The 20,786-nt window shown below is 45.8% G+C and overlaps 1 protein-coding gene and 1 pseudogene across 6 annotated transcripts in view; one reads left to right on the forward strand and one right to left on the reverse strand.

The window, feature by feature from the left end:
• Positions 1-951: 951 nt before the first annotated feature.
• LOC144688788 (large ribosomal subunit protein eL30 pseudogene) lies at positions 952-5,954 on the reverse strand (annotated as a pseudogene). Its single transcript, XR_013578482.1, has 3 exons — positions 5,904-5,954; positions 1,339-1,591; positions 952-1,098 (listed from the first exon to the last, which is right to left on the reverse strand). The product of XR_013578482.1 is annotated as a large ribosomal subunit protein eL30 pseudogene (transcript).
• A 128-nt stretch (positions 5,955-6,082) lies between these two features.
• sfxn5b (sideroflexin 5b) overlaps positions 6,083-20,786 on the forward strand; it is a 276,386-nt gene continuing 261,682 nt past the window's right edge. For 4 of the 5 annotated variants that reach the window (XR_013578416.1, XM_078554987.1, XM_078555013.1 and 1 more), the window contains exons 1-2: positions 6,083-6,249; positions 16,710-16,778. Coding sequence is in view for 3 of the 5 variants with exons in the window: in XM_078554987.1 (XP_078411113.1) it covers positions 6,187-6,249; positions 16,710-16,778 (132 nt within the window). In the remaining 2 variants the exon portion in view is untranslated. The remainder of the gene's footprint in view (positions 6,250-16,709; positions 16,779-20,786) is intronic. The other variant, XR_013578417.1, reaches the window with a different exon arrangement.

Consider the following 20,786-nt stretch of genomic DNA (forward strand, 5'->3'; position numbering starts at 1 on the left):
GCAGAAGGACGCGGACGAGTAGGAGGGTCAGCAATGGAGGTGGTGAGCTGGAGGGTCAACAAGTGAAGTAGTAGTTTGTTTTTAGAAAGGACTGAGCACACTCAGTAACCATGCCAAAACGAAACAAAAATGTGATTAGAACACGCTTTAAATGTGTGACACCTGTAAATGCAGAGCAAAACTAAAGACCACAGAGACGGCGTTGCTGGAGGCTGGAGAAACATTTCAAAGGCCAGATTCCACAATTAAAAAGTTGGAATTCTGCCAAAAGGATGGAACTTTTCATCGCTGCAATTACTAGAAAAGTTATTATACATCATTACTTTCTCTTGTCTCAAATTTAGTCATGAAAAACTGCTGGAAACACACAACTTGTCAGTCAGAATCCATGACTTTACATGTTGCATATCATTCAACCTTCATCAGCTCTAATCATAGTGAAATGCTCAAAAGGTAATACCGCCTTGCTCTGCTGTTTCTTTTCTGTTTTGCTTTTCGTGTACTAACTCAACCAAATCCTGCTCATCCATCTTCTCTGAGCTTGCTGTTCTATATTGCCTGCCTTTCCCCCACCCCACCCCCGTCATTCAATGTCTTGATTTTCACATTCTCATCCTTGTTTTCAAATCACCCCATGGCCTTACCCTTACTGAAATCTATAATCCTCAGCGCAACAACCTTCCAAAATCTCTGCACTCCCCCAATTCAGTTCTCTTGCCATTCCCAATTTTAGATCCTTCATTGATTGCCATACCATCAACAGTCTTGTCCCCACACCCACACTGTCCACCTCTCTTTCCTTCTTTAAAGATCCCTTTAAAGCATGACCAGGCTTTTTAGTCATCTGAGCGGGGATGCTGATGGGGACAGAGGAGCTGGGTGGTAGGGTGGAGGTGTTGACAGGGCTATAGGGAGTAGTGGGGCTGGCAGGGGAGGTGATTTTTTTTCCCAACAGAATAATTTTATTTGTAAAATATTTCAGAGTCACAGCCGTTCATTTCTCACTGATTTGCTCTGGCATGCTCCTGATGATGTCAGAATCACCGGGATCAATGATAGCCAGTGCGTACACTCTGTAATATTTACCACAAGCTGTACCTAGTCCAAAAACAAAAACAGAATTACCTGGAAAAACTCAGCAGGTCTGGCAGCATCGGTGGAGAAGAGAAGAGTTGACGTTTCGAGTCCAATGACCCTTCAGTTCTGTTGAAGGGTCATGAGGACTCGAAACGTCAACTCTTCTCTTCTCCACCGATGCTGCCAGACCTGCTGAGTTTTTCCAGGTAATTCTGTTTTTGTTTTGGATTTCCAGCATCCGCAGTAGTTTTTTGTTTGTACCTAGTTCAATGTTGTTGCCATTGTAGAGATGCACAGCAGTCTTGGCTAACATAGCATAGTGCACAATCTCTGATTTCCTCAAGGCTGGACAGTAGTTGGCAAGAATAACCAGCTTGGCTTTGCCTTGACGAATCATTTTCAAAGTCTGTTTGTAGCCCAGCACATATTTGCCACTTTTCATAACCAGCTAGAGCCTGGAGTTGATGGACTCTAATGACCTTTTTGTCTTCTTGCCTGCCTCTGCCTCTGCTTCCTGAAGGGCAGTGTGAGGGAGGAGAGTGTGTGGGGAAAGTCAGCAGTGCAGGTTTGAACTATGTTGACAGAGGAGCAGCAGCGTTGGCGAGGGGAACCCAAGATGGAGGTAATGGCCTAGTGGTGTTGTCGCTGGACTAGTGATCCAGAGACCCAGGGTAATGCTCTGGGAACCCGGGTTTGAATCCCGCCACGGCAGATGGTGGGATTTGAATTCAATAGAAAATCTGGAATTTAAAGTCTAATGATGACCATGAAACCATTGTCGATTGTCGTAAAAACCCATCTGGTTCACTAATGCCCTTGAGGGAAGGAAATCTGTCGCCCTCGATCGCCCACTCCTGGACCTGTTAATGGCCAACTTGGCCAGGCCCAGGAGCAGGTTCACGAGGAGGTCCTCCTCCCTCCCGGGACCCCCTCTGCACCAGGCGCCCATAGATCAGGAGCGTGGGACTGAAGTACAAACAAAACAACAGTAAAAGGTTTTTTAAATAACTGAAAAGGGAGTGTAGCCTACAACACCCTATCTAGACATGGTCCATGGACTCCACAAGGTCACAAAAGGCGCAGTATCTTGGGAGTCCGTGAACCGACACAACCTATGGTTGTATGAGACTGCAGCAGGCAACACCCTCCACCCCAGGTCGCTGATGGAAAGTGGGAGGACACCCCGTAGAGGGGCCCCCATTGGAGACCTCCACCGCCAGATGGCCACAAGGCATGCCAGGGAGTTTCCAGGCGGTGGGCGAGAGCAAGGAAGCGAAGGGTGTGCAGCAGCAGCCCATACAGGAAATCCCTCTGCGCTGTTCTAAGCAGCAGAATTATACTTGAACATAATCTGTAACCTTATGGCTTGGCATATCTCCCACTCTACAATTACCATCAAGCCAGGGGATCAACCCTGGTTCAATGAAGAGTGCAGAAGGGCATGCCAGGAGCAGCACCAGGCATACCTAAAAATGAGGTGTCAACCTGGTGAAGCTATAACACAGGACTACTTGCATTCCAAACAGCATAAGCAGCAAGTGATAGACAGAGCTAAGCAATCCCACAACCAACGGATCAGATCTAAGCTCTGCAGTCCTGCCACATCCAGTCGTGAATGGTGGTGGACAATTAAACAACTCACTGGAGGAGGAGGCTCCACAAATATTCCCATCCTCAATGATAGAGGAGCCCAGCACATCAGTGCAAAAGATAAGGCTGAAGCATTTGCTACAATCTTCTGCTAGAAGAGCTGAGTGGATGATCCATCGCGGCCTCCTCCGGAGGTCCCCAGCATCACAAAAACCAGTCTTCAGCCAATTCGATTCACTCCACGTGATATCAAGAAACGGCTGAAGGCACTGGATACTGCAAAGGCTATGGGCCCTGACAATATTCTAGCAATAGTACTGAAGACTTGTGCTCCAGAACTTGCTGCACCCCTAGCCAAGCTGTCCCAGTACAGCTACAACACTGGCATCTACCCAGCTATGTGGAAAATTGTCCAGGTATGTCCTGTACACAAAAAGCAGGACAAATCCAACCCGGCCAATTACCGCCCCATCAGTCTACTCTTGATCATCGGTAAATTAATGGAAGGGGTCATCAACGGTGTGATCAAGCAGCACTTGCTTAGCAATAACCTGCTCACTGATGCCCAGTTTGGGTTCCACCAGGGTCACTCAGCTCCTGACCTCATTACAGCCTTGGTTCCAACATGGACAAAAGAGCTGAACTCCCGAGGTGAGGTGAGAATGACTGCCCTTCACATGGAGGCCGCATTGACAGAGTGTGGTATCAAGGAGCCCTAGCAAAACTGGAGTCAATGGGAATCAGGGGGAAAACTCACCGCTGCACAATGTTCAACACCATTCGCGACTCTTCAGGTACTGCAGCAGTCTATGTCCAAATGTAGCAAGACCTGGACAATATCCAGGCTTGGGCTGACAAGTGGAAAGTTACATTCGCACCACACAAGTGTCAGGCAATGACCATCTCCAACAAGAGAGAATCCAACCATTGCCCCTTGATGTTCAATGGCATTACCATCACTGAATCCCCCACTATCAACATCCTGGGGGGTTACCATTGACCAGAAAATGAACTGGACTAGCCATATAAATACTGTGGCTACAAGAGCAGGTCAGGTGCTAGGTATAGTGCAATGAGTAACTCACCTCCTGACTCCCCAAAGTCTGTCCACCATCTACAAGGCACAAGTCAGGAGTGTGATGGAATACTCCCCACTTGCCTGGATGAGTGCAGCTCCCACAACACTCAAGAAGCTTGACACTGTCCATGACAAAGCAGCCCGCTTGATTGGCACCACATCCACAAGCATTCACTCCGTCCATCACCGATGCACAGTAGCAGCAGTGAGAAAAAAACAAAAAACTACTGCGGATGCTGGAAATCCAAAACAAAAACAGAATTACCTGGAAAAACTCAGCAGGTCTGGCAGCATCAGCGGAGAAGAAAAGAGTTGACGTTTCGAGTCCTCATGACCCTTCAGCAGAACTGAGTATAGTTAGGAGAGGGGTGTAATATAAGCTGGTTTAAGGTGGCAGGGGGGGTGGGGGAGAGAAGTTGAGGGGGTGGGGTGGTTGTAGGGACAAGCAAGCAGACAGCAGTGAGTACCATCTACAAGATGCACTTCAGGAATTCACCAAGGCTCCTTCAACAGCATCTTCCAAAGCCACGACCACTACAATCTAGAAGGACAAGGGCAGCAGATAAATGGGAACACCACCACCTGGAAGCTCCCCTCCAAGTCACTCACCATCCTGACTTGGAAATATATCGTCCTTCCTTCACTGTCGCTGAGTTAAAATTCTGGAACTCCCTCCCTAACAGCACTGTAGTTGTACCCACACCACATGGACTGCAGCGGTTCAAGAAGACAGCTCAGCACCACCTTCTCAAGGGCAACTAGGGATGGGCAATAAATGCTGCCCCAGCCAGTGAAGCCCACATCCCATGAATGAATAATAAAAAGACCGTGGGTGGGTTTCATGCTCCTCCTCCTTCTCTTCCACCCCCAGGCCTGTACTGGATCCTGCCCATGGACTCAGGCATGAGACTGTCACCGCTGCCAGCCTGGACCCCTCAACTCCAATCACCCGTTTGCCAAAGCCGCACAACTCTCAGAGGAGAATGTTGGTCAGTGCTCCCTTTGCTCCCTAACGGCTGGCTGTGGGCTTGCAAACGGTGGTGTAGTCATATTGAGACCGAACTAGTAATTGAGATAAAAAAACAAAAATTGCTGGAAAAACTCAGCAGGTCTGACAGCATCTGTGGAGTGGAAGACAGGGTTAACGTTTCGAGTCCATATGACTAGTCATACAGACTCGAAACGTTAACTCTGTATTCCTCTCCACAGATGCTGTCAGACCTGCTGAGTTTTTCCAGCAATTTTTGTTTTTATTTCAAATTTCCAGCATCCGCAGTATTTTGCTTTTATCTTAGTAATTGAGATACGCATGGTAATACTCTGGTGGCCCGGGTTCGAATCCCACCATGGCAAAAAAATCTGAAATAAAAAAGTCCAATGATGACCATGAAACCATTGTTCATTGTCGTAAAAACCCATCTGGTTCTCTAATGTTCTTTAGGGAGGGAAATCTGCCATCCCTTACCTGGTCTGGCCTACATGTGACTGCAGCAATGTGGTTGACTCTTAAATGTGCTCTGAAGGGCCTCATAAGAGGTTTACAGGAATGTTGCCAGGGTTAGAAAAGTATAGCTACGAGGAGAGATTGGATAGGTTGGGGTTATTTTCCTTCGAACAAAGAAGGCTGAGAGGTGACTTGATTGAGGTGTACAAAATTATGAGGGGAATAGATAAGAGTGGACAGGATAAAATTGTTTCCCTTGGTGGAGAATTCTAGAACCAGGGGGCATAGATCCAAGATAACTGGCAGGGGACATGAGGAAGAGCTTTTTTACACAGAGGGTAGTGGGTGTCTGGAATTTGCTGCCCAAGTTGGTGGTAGAGGCAGAAACTCTAAACTCTGTTAAAAAGTACCTGGATCTGCACCTAAAGTGCTGTAAACTGCAGGGCTATGGGCCGGGTGCAGGAAGGTGGGATTAGAAAGGGCACCTGGGTGTCCTCGGGCTGGCATGGACAAGATGGGCCGAATGGCCTCCTTCTGCGCTGTAATTTTCCTATGGTTCGCCACTCGGTTCTCAAGGGCAATTAGGGATGTGCAATAAACGTCCCCCATCCCCTGAACAAAGAAGCTAATGTGTTTTTATCAATCGAAAGAAGTCCAGGCCCAGGACAGTGCCTATAAATCTGGGGACAGCTGGCCACCCGCTCCTTATATTACCGGGTTATTCTTTCGGGGCGGTGTTTTCATGCGCAGGTGCGGTAACCCCATTTGAGACCCGCCTCCTAGCCCCGCCCCCTCACAGCTCCGAGCACGACGGGAAATGTAGTCCTTCCGCCCTTCACACGGCATACAACTTCCGGTGTCGTGTTGGCCCCGCCCCCCTCCTCCCCACTCCATCCTCCAGCCGAGAGAAAACGGGGCCGGGCCAGCCTTCAAACTGGGAGGAGCCGGGGAAACTATTTAAAGATTACTGATTTAAAGCGCGGAGTTACCTGTTGGAATGGCAGCAGCAGCAGGGGGGAACTACCCTCCGTTTGCGCTGGGAAAGCCACGCTTCGATCAGGTAAAGTTGCCTGAGGTCCGGTGCGGTCGGTTCAGTGTCGTTTTAAAATCGCTCTCTCTCTCTCTCTCTCCTCACGGCCATTACCCGCCCCCCGAGACTTTGGACGGGGGCGGGGGTAGCGCGAGCACCTTTCAAAAGTTAACCGCCGTGCCAAGCCACGCCCAGTGCGGGGGTGCGCGGTCCCCTTCTCCGATTGGGTGAGCGCCACGGATGGGCCCCGGCCTTTCACCCTTCTAAGCACGCCATTGGCTACTCTGCCTGTCCATCATTAAAGTGGCATTTATATTTCAGTGCCGCGTTCCCCTCCCCCCTTAAAGGGGCATAGCCAACCTAGATTGAGCCAGTGAGTGGCTATTCGCGCCACACAACTGAGGGGCAATGACCATCTCCCAACAAGAGAGAATCTCACCAGCATCCCTTCACATTCCCCCACTATCAACATCCTGGGGGCGTTACTATTGATCAGAAACTGAAACTGGACTATAGCCATATCAATATAAAAGCAAAAAAACTGCGGATGCTGGAAATCCAAAACAAAAATAAAAATACCTGGAAAAACTCAGCAGGTCTGGCAGCATCTGCGGAGAGGAACACAGTTAACGTTTCGAGTCCGAATGACCATTCATATGAAGAGTCATACGGACTTGAAACGTTGACTGTGTTCCTCGCCGCAGATGCTGCCAGACCTGCTGAGTCTTTCCAGGTATTTTTATGTTTATTTTTGTTTCATCCATGTAAATACTGTGGCGACAGGAGCAGGTCAGAGGCTGGGAAACCTGCGACGAGTAACCCACCTCCTGACTCCCTATCCACCATCTACAAGGCACAAGTCAGGAATGTGATGGAATGCTCCCCACTTGCCTGGACGAGTGCAGCTCCCACAACACTGGACAAAGGATATAGGCACATAGAGACAAAAGCAAAATACCTGCGGATGCTGGAAATCGGAAACAAAAACAGAAAATGCTGGAAAAACTCAGCAGGTCTGACAGCCTCTGGAGAGAGAAACAGAGTTCACGTTTAGAGCTCTGAAGAAGGGTCATACGGACTCGAAATGTTAACTCTGTTTCTCTCTCCATAGATGCTACACCTACTGAGCTTTTCCAGCATTTTCTCTTTTTACATAGGAACATAGGATGAGGCTATTCAGCCCATCGAGCCTGCTCTGCCATTCAGTGCAATCGTGGCTGAGATCATCCAGTTCAATGCCTTTTTCCCACACTATCCCCATATCCCTTTATTTGATTGGTATTTGAAAATCTGTCAATCTCTGCTTTAAACATGCTCAATGACTGAGCTTCCACAGCCCTCTGGGGTAGAGAATTCCAAAGATTCACAACCCTCTGAGTAAAAAGAAAAAATTCTCCTCATTTCGGTCCTAGTGACTTCCCCCTTATTTGGAAGTTCTGTCCCCTGGTTCTAGGCTCTCCATCCAGGGTAGACATCTTGCCTGTATCTACCCTGTCTATCCCTTCAAGTATTTTGTAGGTTTCAATGAGATCACGTCTCATTCTTCGAAACTCTAGAGAATAGTGGCCCAGTTTCCCCAATCTCTCCTCATAGGACAGTCCCGTCATCCCGGGAACAAGCCTGGTGAACTGTCATTGTGTTCACTCTATGACAATAATATCCTTCCTAAGGTAAAACCAAAACTGCACATGGTACTCCAGGTGCGGTCTAACCAAGGTTCTATACAATTGAAGCAAGACTTCATTACTCCTGCACTCAAATCCTCTTGCGATAAAGGCTAACATTACATTAGCCTTCCTAATTGCTCGTTCCCCTGCTTGTGTGCCTTCAGTGACAGGACAAATCAGCCCGCTTGATTGGCACCATCTTTAATATTCATTTCCTCCAACACTGACACACAGTGGCAGCAGTGTGTACCACCAGACAAGATTCACTGCAGCAAGTCACCAAGGCTCCTTAGACAGCTTCATCCAAATGTGGGACCTCTGCCACCTAGAGGGACAAGGGCAGCAGATGTATGGGAACATCACCGCCTGGAAGTTCCCCTCCAAACCACTCACCATGCTGACTTGCGTACCACCGTTCCTTCACTGTCGCTGGCTCAAAATCCTGGAACTCCCTTCCTAACAGCACTGTGGGTGTACCCACACCACATGGACTGCAGCGGTTCAAGAAAGCGGCTCATCACCTCCTTCTCGAGGGCAATTAGGGATGAGCAATAAATGCTGGTCTAGCCAGTGACGCCCACATCTTGTGGAAGAATAAATTAAAAAAAAACAAAGTATGGGACAGAAAGAAGGAGGGAGTGTGGAGTGAGCTGTGCTCTCCTCTGCAGCAAATGTAGGGCCAGCATGTGCCACTCTTGGCCAGTCTTTGAATCAGTTTTGATTCTTCAAGCTCCACCCTTAAGAACTTCATTGTTTTGGCCACCATTTATCTGCCAATCAACATGCTAAAGCAGATTATTTGGTGGAGGCTCATGGGATTGTGCTCTTTCCAGATTGGCTACTGTATTTCCTATAATACCGTGTTGGCCGTGTTTCAAAATACTTCATTGGCTGTAAAGCGTTTTTGGGACATCCCAAGGTTGTCAGTGTTGCTGTAGGAATGCAAGTCTCCCTTAATTCTTTCAAGTTTCTTACTTACAGGGGATGGAATTCGAGCTTGGGGCCCAGGCAACTGAAAGCATGGCCACCTATGGTGGAGCAATAATAACTGGAAATGCACAGAACGCCAGAATTAGTGGAATGCAGATATGTTGGAGGGGCTGGAGGAGATCACAGAGACAAGGAGGGGCAAGTCCATGGAGGGATTTGAAAGCAAGCATGAGAACTTTAAAATCATTACTTGACTGGAGATGTTAGGCATCTTGAAGAATATTAAGGTGGATAAGTCCCCAGGGCCAGATGGGATCTACCCCAGAGTACTGAGGGAGGCAAGGGAGGAGATTGCTGGGGCCTTGACAGAAATCTTTGTATCCTCACTGGCTACAGGTGAGGTCCCAGAAGATTGGAGAATGGCCAATGTTGTTCCATTGTTCAAGAAGGATAGCAGGAATAATCCAGGAAATTACAGGCTGGTGAGCCTTATGTCAGTGGTAGGGAAATTATTGGAGAAGATTCTTCGTGACAGGATTTATTATCATTTAGAAGTAAATGGGTGTATTAGTGAGATGCAGCATGGTTTTGTGAAGGGGAGGTCGTGTCTCACTAACTTGATCGAGTTTTTCGAGGAAGTGACAAAGATGATCGACGATGGAAGGGCAGTGGATGTTACATACATGGATTTCAGTAAGGCCTTTGACAAGGTCCCTCATGGCAGACTGGTACAGAAGGTAAAGTCGCACGGGATCAGAGGAGAGCTGGCAAGATGGATACAGAATTGGCTTGGTCATAGAAGACAGAGGGTAGCAGTGGAAGGGTGCTTTTCTGAATGGAGAGCTGTGACTAGTGGTGTTCCGCAGGGATCAGTGCTGGGACCTTTGCTGTTTGTAGTATACGTAAATGATTTGGAGGAAAATGTAACTGGGCTAATTAGTTAGTTTGCAGACGACACTAAGGTTGGAGGAGTTGCAGATAGTGAAGAGGATTGTCAAAGGATACAACGGGATATAGATTGGTTGGAGACTTGGGCGGAGAAATGGCAGATGGATTTTAATCCGGACAATTGCGAAGTAATGCATTTTGGAAGGTCTAATACAGGCAGGAATTATACAGTAAATGGCAGAACACTTAAGTGCATTGACGGGCAGAGGGATCTGGGTGTACAGGTCCACAGGTCACTGAAAGTGGCAACGCAGGTGGATAAGGTAGTCAGGAAGACATATGACATGCTTGTCTTCATTAGCAGGGGTATTGAGTATAAAAGCTGGGAAGTCATGCTGCAGCTGTATAGAACCTTGGTTAGGCCACACTTGGAATATTGCGTGCAATTCTGGTCGCCACATTACCAGAAGGATATGGAGGCGTTGGAGAGGGTGCAGAGGAGGTTTACGAGGATGCTGCCTGGTCTGGAGGTTATTAGCTATGAGGAGAGGTTGGAGAAACTCGGATTGTTCTCACTAGAGCGATGGAGATTGAGGGGCGACTTGATAGAAGTTTACAAAATTATGAGTGGCATGGACAGAGTAGATAGTGAGAAGCTTTTTCCCAGGGTGGAAGAGTCAATTACTAGGGGACATAGATTTAAGGTGAGAGGAGAAAACTATAGAGGAGATGTGCGGGGCAAGTTTTTTACGCAGAGGGTAGTGACATGAATAGGATGGGAATAGAGGGATACAGACCCGGAAGTGCAAAATGTTTTAGTTTGACGGGCAATATGATCGGCGCAGGCTTGGAGGGCCGAAGGGCCTGTCCCTGTGCTGTACTTTTCTTTGTTCTTTGTTCTATAACAAGGGATGAGCATAAATGTGACCTTGTCAAGTCCTAGGCACATAGACTTAAAAATAATGAATGAAACAAAGGAACAACTCACTTTGGGGTGTTAACGTTTTTGGAACAAATGTCACCTAGTTCAATATTTGCAACTGTGTTTGGCTATGTCTAGCCATTCGCTGCTGTGAGTGAGAACTATGATAGAATAGTGTAAGGAAAATATGAAAAAACAATGCACCAGCCCAGTGCAGTGAATGAATATTTGGTCATTACATCCTGCCAGTCAATTCAGGATATCCTGCCAGTCAATTCAGGTGAATGTTTTTTTGGGTCATGTGGCCCAGTATCTCCTCCTGTGGCTCAGTGTTAGATTTTGTTTGATAATACTTGCAAAAGGCTTTGGAATGTTTTATTCCATTAAGGGTGCTATATAATGATAAATTGTTGTTCCACCATTGGCAGCTGTGCCTACTGTGTGGGCCTTGAGTATTGGAATTCCCTCTCTAAACCCCTCTGCCTCTCTTTCCTTCCATTTTAGATGCTTCTTAAAACTTACATCTTTGACCAAGCTTTTGATCATCTGCCCTGTTACCTCCTTCATTGTCAAACTTTGTCCAATTATGCTCCTGTGAAGCTACTTGGGACACTTTACTGCATTAAAGGTGCTTTTAAATGCAAGTATTGCCATCTGTCCCTCTCAGGAGATGATGGACTGCGCCCAGGGTATAAGTCACTTCTGTATTGAACATTGTCTTTTGTGGCTGTAGAGGCCAATTTGTCAGTGGTAGTCCCTTTCACAGCCGGCACAGATGCATAGCGTTGGCCTGAGGTTGACTGATGGTTTTTTTACCTTCCGGCGGGCTCTTTCCCGCTATCTGTTCATTTCTTTTCTCCTCCGCTTTTTCCACACCCTTCCTGACGGTTTGTTTCCAGGTACTCTGGTCAGCAGCAAGGACTTCCCATGTATCAACTCTGATTCTGGACAACTTGAAGTGTCTCTTACAGACATCCTTGTACCGTGCAGATAGCAAGCTCGCTATAAAGCATGTCTTTGGGGATGTGGCCATCATCCATTTGGCTCACGTTACCCAGACAACAGAGTCACCACTGACTAAAGAGGGAAAACATGCTGGGGATCCCTGCATGCTGGTGTACTGCCATATTCGGAATACTGTCTTGCCAGGTGATGCCCAATATTCACCCGAGGCAGCAGAGGTGGAAACTCTGCACCTGCTTTTCTTGGTTTGCATAAGTTAATCATGCCTCGCTATTGTAATGCAAGTGGTGGTGGATAAAGTACCCAACAAAGGAGATTGCTCCCTCATTTTATATGGAGCACAGAGGCTTAATAACAAAGAACAAATCAGATTAACAGAGCTCTGACCGGGTTCTGCGCATGAACCTAAATAAATGGAATAAGTTGTTAGCTTCAATTGCCTCTTGTGCTCTAATTGCCTTTAACTTTGTTTCTTCAAACTATTCCAACTCCTCTGTTCCTGTATGGTCATCAAAACTGGACATGTTGCTAAAGTGCCATCCTTTTTCAGCTCATTTGAGCCAAGAGGTATTTCAGGCCAGATTATTTGGCAAAATTTTTCTGAAGTTTCTCATCCAGTCATTAATATGCAAGGTTGAACAATTTATTTTAGCTATGTTCACTTTGAACTATATATAAAAGTCAATGCAGCATGATACATTCTATCCTTTCGATCTTGTTTTTTGTTTTCTATTAATAGCTGTGCACTAATAGCTTTATAAATAAGGCTTTTTTAAAAATTCATTCATGGGCCAGCATTTATTGCTCATCTCCAATTACCCTTGAGAATGTGGTGGTGAGCTGCCTTCTTGAACCGCTGTAGTCCATGTGGTGTAGGCACACCCACAGTGCTGTTAGGGAGGGTGTCCCAGGATTTTGACCAAGCAACAGTGAAGGAATGCCGATATATTTCCAAGTCAGGATCGTGAGTGGCTTGGAGGGGAACTTGCAGGTGGTCGTGTCCCCCAAGTATCTGCTGCCTTTGTCCTTCTAGGTGGTAGTGGTCATGTGTTTGGAAGGTGCTGCCAAAGGAGCCTTGGTGAGTTCCTGCAGTACATCTTGTAGATGGTACACACTGCTGCTACTGTGCGTTGTTGGTGGAAGGAGTGAATGTTTGTGGTGGGCTATTTTGTCCTGGATGGTGTCGAACCTCTTGAATGTTGTTGGAGCTGCACTCATCCAGGCAAGTGGGGAGTATTCCATCACACTCCTGATTTGTGCCTTGTAGATAGATGGTGGACAGGCTTTGGGAAGTCAGGAGGTGCGTTGCGTGGATTCCTAGCCTTTGACCTGTCGTTGTAGCCACAGTATTTACATGGCTAGTCCAGTTCAATTTCTGGTCAATGGTTAACCCCCAGGATGTTGATAGCGGGGGATTCAGCAATGGTAATGCCATTGAACATCAAGGGGTGATGGTTAGATTCTCTTCTGCTGGACATGGTGATTGATGAAGCAGCTGAAAAAGTTTTGACCTAGGACACTACCCTGAGGAACTCCTGCAGTGATGTCCTGGAATTGAGATGATTGACCTTCAACAACCACAGCCATCTTCCTTTGTCCTAGGTATGACTCCAACCAGTGGAGAGTTTTCCCCCTGATCCCCATTGACTCCAGTTTTGTTAGGGCTCCTTGGTGCCACACTCGGTCAAATGCTGCCTTGATGTCAAGGGCACTCACTCTCACCTCACCTCTGGAGTTCAGCTCTTTTGTCCATGTTTGAACCAAGGCTGTAATGGGCTGAGTGGCCCTAGTGAAACCCAAACTGAGCATCAGTGAGCAGGTTATTGCTACGCAAGTGCTGCATGGTAGCACTGTTGACATTGACGACACAGTTAGTCCTGCTGTGCGAGCTCAGCTATCCATTGCCAAAAGTGGAGCAGGCAGATTCGGGTGACCAATTGCACTGGAGTTGAATTTATGACCACAGCCTAGAGAGCAATGGTTTTGTCACTTATGCAAAACATTCAGCATGCATATTTGTTTTGTGATGAGCTAGTGCCTGTACCTCATCAAGTAGGCACTGTAACACCACTCTTAAGCCAATGACAGTATTTTCATAACAAAAACAGAATTACCTGGAAAAACCCAGCAGGTCTGGCAGCATCGGTGGAGAAGAAAAGAGTCGACGTTTCGAGTCCACATGACCCTTCAACAGAACTCAATTGAATGGTCATGTGGACTCGAAACGTCGACTCTTTTCTTCTCCACCGATGCTGCCAGACCTGCTGAGTTTTTCCAGGTAATTCTGTTTTTGTTTTGGATTTCCAGCATCCGCAGTAGTTTTTTGTTTATATAACAGTATTTTCATTGCTGTTAAGTGCTGACCTTGAATAACCATCAGCACATCCTAAGTTTCCTCAGTTGCCTTTCCAAAACTTAGCCTTAAGGCTACAAAACACACCCATGTTTACACTTTACAGAATACACTGGGGAATGATTAATGGAATTTATGTTTTTACTGCAGACTTTGTTTTATTTTGAAGACCCTTCTGTCAGCCTCACAGGCTGAGTCTAAAAAAATGAAAAATATAAGAATGTGTTTAAAATAGTTCAAACAACAAACGACATTTTAAATAGAATTACATAGAGTTTATAGCTCCGAACTGACCATTTGCCCTAACTGGTCAGTGCTCCTATTTATGCTCCACATGGATGTCTTCCCATCCCTCTTCATCTAATCTTATCAGTGTAACGTTTTATTTATTCAACTTCCCTACATATGCTGATGGCATTTAATTCTATCTCTCCACTGCCACACTCTCCTCCACAAACATCTCCTGTTGTTTGTCCCATTATCTGACATCAAGCTATGGCAGAGTCAGAATTTTGAAGATTGTGCACCCCAAAGTCTCCTTGTTTGGCTCCCGCCAAAAGCATTGTACCATTCTCTGAATCGGATGGACATGGATTTGATACCCACTCCAGAGACATAATCTGCAGTAGCGTGTACCATCTACAAGATACACTGGAGCAACTCACTAAGGATCCTTCAACAGCGTCTTCCAAACCCGTGACCTCTACCACCTAGAAGGGCAAGGGCAGCAGATGCACGGAAACACCACCACCTGCAAGTCGCTCACCACCTTGTCTTGGAACCATACTGTCGTCCCTTCACTGACGCTGGGTCAAAATCCTGGAACTCCCTCCCTAACAACGCTGTGGGTGTGCTACACCACATGGACTGCAGCGGTTCAAGAAGGCAACTCACCACCATCTTCTCAAGGGCACTTGGGGATAGGCAATCAATTTTAGCCTAACCAGCGATGCCCACATCCCATGAACGAATATGTAAAAAAAACTAGATTGTGGAAAACATTGCTTATAACTGCTCAACCTGAAAAGTCTTCAGCCCAACCACTTATAGCTGCTTCATCAATGACCTTCTTTCCATCATAAGGTCAGAAGTGGGGATGTTCGCTGATGATTGCACAATGTCCAGCACCATTCACGACTCCTCAGATACTGAAGCAGTCCATGTCCAAATGCAGCAAGACCTGGACAATATCCAGGCTTGGGCTGACAAGTGGCAAATAACATTCACGCCACGCTATTGCCAGGCAATGACCATCTCCAATGAGAGAATCTAACCACCGTCCCTTGACATCCAATGGCGTTACCATCACTGAATCTCCCACTATCAACATTCTGTGGGTTAGCATTGACTAGAAACTGAACTGGACTAGCCATATAAATACTGTGGCTACAAGAGCAGGTTAGAGGCTAGGAATTCTGCAGCAAGTAACTCACCTCCTGACTCCCCAAAGCCTGTCCACCATCAACAAGACACAAGCCAGGAGTGTGATGAAATACTCCCCACTTGCCTGGATGAGTGCAGCTCCAACAACACTCAAGAAGCTTCACACCATCCAGGACAAAGCAGCCCTGCTTGATTAGCACCCCATGAAAAAAAACATTCACCCCCTCAACCACTGATGCACAGTGGCAGCAGTGTGTACCATCTACAAGATGTACTGCAGGAACTCAGCAAAGACTCCTTAGACAGCACCTTCCAAACCTATGACCCACTACCGTATAGAAAGATAAGGGCAGCAGATTCATGGGAACATCACCACCTGGAAGTTCCCCTCCAAGCCACTCACCATCCTGAATTGGAAATACATTGCCGTTCCTATACTGTCGCTGGGTCAAAATCCTGGAACTCTCTCCCTAACAGCACTGTGGGTGTACCTACACTACAAGGACTGCAGTGGTTCAAGAAGGCAGCTCAACACCACCTTCTCAAGGGCAATTAGGAATGGGCAATAAATGCTGGCCTAATCAGTGACACCCACATCCCATGAATGAATAAAAAAAAACTCAAATGCCACACTCTATCCATTCAATTATCACCCATTTCCATCTCTGTGTCACCGCTACTAGAACCATAGTCCACACCTTTGGCACTTAAAGACTTGTCAGAAGCCCATTGTCCACCATACGCTGACTCCTTTGCCTCCAAAACTCTACTCTGTCCCATTCTGTAAGCTCCTGTGTGTAATGCTACACCATCCATGCCGACCTCCATTGATTACCTATCCACCAACGCTAAGCCTCATTTTGAAATTCCATCCTGGCATCATTGAATGTACCTCTGCAAATTCCTCCAACCTGGGTTCTTGTCCTCTGCCTTTAGCCTTGTTGGATCATGTGCTCCCCACTGCTACTGATTCCACCATTGATGGGGTCGTGTTCAACTATCACAGCCCCACTCTTTGGAACTCTACAAATGGCTGAGTTTCGCTGTGTGTCTCCTCTCTTCTAAAAGACTCCTGCCTTCCTCACTATGCTGTCAGTTATCTCTTGAACTGTTACTTGACTTTATTTTGCCCTGGGATGTTTTCTGCATTATATAAATACAAATTGAATACTGCGTGTTTGTGAAATGCTAACTGAATTACGTTGAGTTTTAGTCCTTTGTGGGATTTCAAAGCAACACTAACCTGACTTTTTTAAAATGCTGACAGACCTATTTGTATTTATTTATTTATTATTATTTATTTCACATTTCCCACATTTATGGGTTGTACTGTTATCTCTTCAATTTTAAATATTTCTGATTTATGCTTGTCTTTTTCTTTTAGTCTACTTTTTATGGACGGTTCCGACATTTTCTGGATATCATTGATCCCCGGACTCTGTTTGTCACTGAGGTAATCTGCAACGTGTATGTTTTATAAACCCTCTTCAATACTTGCAGTGGGGTCCTTCCATAGCCCATGTATACTCTACCAAATAGACACCATCAATCTCCTTCCACAGGCTATTTGCAATCTACCAAATCATAGATTCCATCCATCCATTAAATCACCTTCTACAGAACTGTACCCTGTACTTTATTGTGAACTCCACCCAATTATTTAACCTTCTGGAGGAAAGTTCCTTTAATCTACCAAAAGTAATTGTGCTAAACTGCAGAACACCCATCCATCCAACCATACATCTGCTTTACGTTACACTGGGCTACTGTCCTCCATCAACCTCACTTGCATGCAGACCGTTTGAACCATTGTTATACTGATACTGAGGTGGGCTCTGGGAGGCTGGCGTTTATGCCGCTGAAGCTGATTCTCCTAATCTAGCAAAAGAATCAGAGAGCCAAGTTTTCCTGGAAGTTTTGTCATGGGACTGAACAGCTGCCAGGGTTCAAGATGAGAAACCAGTTATTCTGACATCAATAATGGGTAAGCTTCTGGATGAAATAACTGCTCTGTTAGAATGGCATGGATAATTAAGGACAAGTCAGCACTGATTCTTAAAAGGCAAGTTATGTCTAACAATTATGTCTAATTTCTTTGAAGGAAATACTGTGGATATTGTTCCTTAAGAGGCAGTACAATGAAGGTTCACTAACTTGGCTCCTGGGACGAGGGGTTTGTCCTCTGATGAGAGGCTGAGTAAATTGGGAGTTTAGAATGAGAGGCGACCTCATTGAAACAAACAAGATTCTGAAGGGGCTTGATGGGGTGGATGCTAAGCGATGTCTTGGCCAGGCGGGGAATCTCAAACATGGGGGCACAGTCTCAGGATAAGGGGCCGATCTTTTAGGACTGAGGTGGGAAGAAATTACTTCAGTCAAAGAGTGGTGAATCTTTGGAATTCCCTACCCCAGAGGGTTGTGGATGGATCATCGTTGAATATATTGAAAGCTGAGGTAGACAGATTTTTGGTTTCTCAGGGAATTAAGGGATATGGGGAGCAGACAGTAAAATGGAGTTGAGGCCCAAGATCAGCCATGATTGTACTGAATGGTGATGGCCATGTGGTCTGCTGCTCCTATTTCTTATGTTCTTGTGTTCATTCTGATAAAGTGCTGCATATGAGGATTGTTAATAAAATTCAGACATGCTATATAGAAGCGAGAGGCAGCGTGGACAGAATGTTAGTTAAAGAAAAGCAACTAGAATCAGTTCATGGCTGTTTTTGGACTGGAAGTGTGCAAACAGTGGTGTCCCCAGAAGTCAGCATTGGGACCATTGCTCATCCCAAATATATGTCAATAACCTAAACTTGGTATAGGGGGCACATCAAAAAAATTGCAGACGGTATTAGAATAGGACACCCAAAGCATGTAATTCTAGACTGAAATTTGCATGCAAAACTGAGGGAGTGCTGCACTGTTTCAGGTCTTTCAGGTGAGCCAATTCACCTCAGGTTGTGTAAAAGATCCCATGTTGCCATTCAAAGAAGAGCAGCAGAGTATTCAGTATTCTGACCAATATTTATCCCTCATCCAACATTACTGAAAAAATACAAATGATCTGGTCATTAATCACATTGCTATTTGTTGGAAGTTGTTATGCAGAAATTGCTGCTGAGTTTCCTACATTAGAACAGTGACTACAATTCAAAATTAACTCATCAATTATTAAGTGCTTTGGGACACCCTGTGGTCATGAGAGCATCTGCGCAAATCCAAGTTCATTCCTTTTACATCCAAGTTACCAGAGGCTGGATTTTTGCAGAGTCGGGCTGACTCGGGAGGCCTTTAACAATGGCAGGCGGTACCCGATTCCAGGATTCCCGGCACCGGCAATTTCTGCCAGTGCAGGATAAGGGCATGGGCAGCAAACCGCCCCGTACACTCCTGACCTGCCTTGTTCCATAACGGGGTTGGCATCTTATTCCACCACCAACTCCCCTTCCTCCAGCTCCCAAAATTTTTGGGCCAGCTGCTTGAGGACCCATTGTTTATGCCCTCTCAGAGGATTCGTGAACCATAATCTGAATTCAGGAACCTTTTGAAAGGTATACTCAAAAGATCTTATCCATGTTCCCACTGCATCCTCCATGCCCATTCACCCAGTATGCACTATAGAACCAATGAGCCTTGTAATAACAATTGGAAGTCTTGAATGCACTTAAAGAATCACCCATTCAGAACGTTGCTTTGAAAGAAAACTGCTGCTTTTACAAACCGAAGAAGTGTCTTCATTATAGCCATTATAATATTAATTAGCAAAAGCTTTACCTCACTTCACATTCCTAATTTTGTTGAAGTAAACATACACACATTAAATGAAAGAGTTCAAAGAAAGAATAACTTATTGATTGACGTCTTTTATGAGATTATAATCAAAGCAAACACTGCACTTCTGCCTGTGAAACCCCCTGCTAAGCTAATCTATTAGTGACTGTTGGAGCTCAGCCAAGCATTCATAATAAGGCCATCTGGAGAAACAGATGCCTGACCATTTGTTTCTGTTGAAACAATTCATAAATGGCAAATGGCCTCACAGATGGTGGCATGGGGGTGAGGAAGGGTGAAGGCTAGAGGGCCTAAAGCTTTTAAAACAACTGGAACAAATGCCTAAAGAACTGAGGCAGGCTTTCTAATCGGCCTGCGGCAGCCACTACCGTGACCACCTTCGAACTGCCTCCAGAGACAACGGGCCTGACTCCATCCCAACTCTGCTTCTCCAGAGCAAAAATATGGTGGGCAGAGGCGCATTTAAAGGAGATAGGTCTGCTGAGTTTGCAAATTTCCTAGCTCAAGCTTCACACTCTCGATGGTGAAAATCTGGTCAGATTAAATTTGATGTGGAGAAATAAATTGTTCTTATTCTGGGAGGAAGACCAACGATGTATCTACTTAAATTTTTTTAAAAATTAATTTTGTGGGATGTGGACGTCGCTGGCTAGGCCACCATTTATTGCACATCCCTATTTACCCTTGAGAAGGTGGTGGTGAGCTGCCCTCTTGAACTGCTGCAGTCCCTGTGGTGTAGGTACATCCACAGTGCTGTTAGGGAGGGAGTTCCAGGATTTTGACCCAGTGACAGTGAAGGAACGGTGATATATTTCCAAGTCAGGATGGTGAGTGACTTGGAGGGGAACTTCCAGGTGGCGGTGTTCCCATCTATCTGCTGCCATTGTCCTTCTAGGAGGTAGTGGTCGTGGGTTTGGAATGTGCTGTCTAAGGAATCTTGGTGAGTTCCTGCAGTACACCTTGTAGATGGTACACTGCTGTTACTGTTTGTCGACGGTGGAGGGAGTGAATGTTTGTGGATGGGGTGCCAGTCAAGCGGGCTGCTTTGTCCTAGATGCACTCTTTAAAATGTGTTGATGTACAGAGAGACTCGAGGCAGATTCTTAAATCTTGAAACGTTGGACAGGTCTGCTAAGTATTCAAAATGACGTGGGTTTTGATCAGGTAACTAGGGAAAATCTTTTCACTGGTGGTAAGCTGATAACCAGAGAGCATTAATTTAAGATAATCATTATGTGAAAGCATGAATGAAGGTGATGGGATAATTTTTTTTTCCCATGTACAAGGTTGTTGGGATCTGGAATGCTCAGAAACAGTTGTGGAAGCAAAATCAAACTTGGGTTTTAAAGGGGAGTGGATAAATATTTGAAAAATAAATTCTAAAAGGTTTTGGGGAAAGAGCAGGAACATGAAGCTAACTGACTAACTCTTTCAGTAGGGTGTGATGGGCTGAATGGCCTCCTCCTGTGCTGTGAAATTCAATTATTCTAAACCCCACAGTTGTAATTTCAACTTTTTCCTAAGTTTTCTATACATAGTGAAAAGCTATTTTCATAAGCACATCAATTCTTTTAGATCTGAAACCCGTGCCCTTGCAAATTCTGTGGGCTCAGTTAAACGCACATGGTTAACAATTACCTCTTCGGCTGGTATATAATCCACCTGAGATCAC

The sequence above is a fragment of the Cetorhinus maximus genome, chromosome 1 (assembly GCF_964194155.1).
Source record: "Cetorhinus maximus chromosome 1, sCetMax3.hap1.1, whole genome shotgun sequence".
In the NCBI taxonomy this organism is placed as follows: Eukaryota; Metazoa; Chordata; class Chondrichthyes; order Lamniformes; family Cetorhinidae; genus Cetorhinus; species Cetorhinus maximus.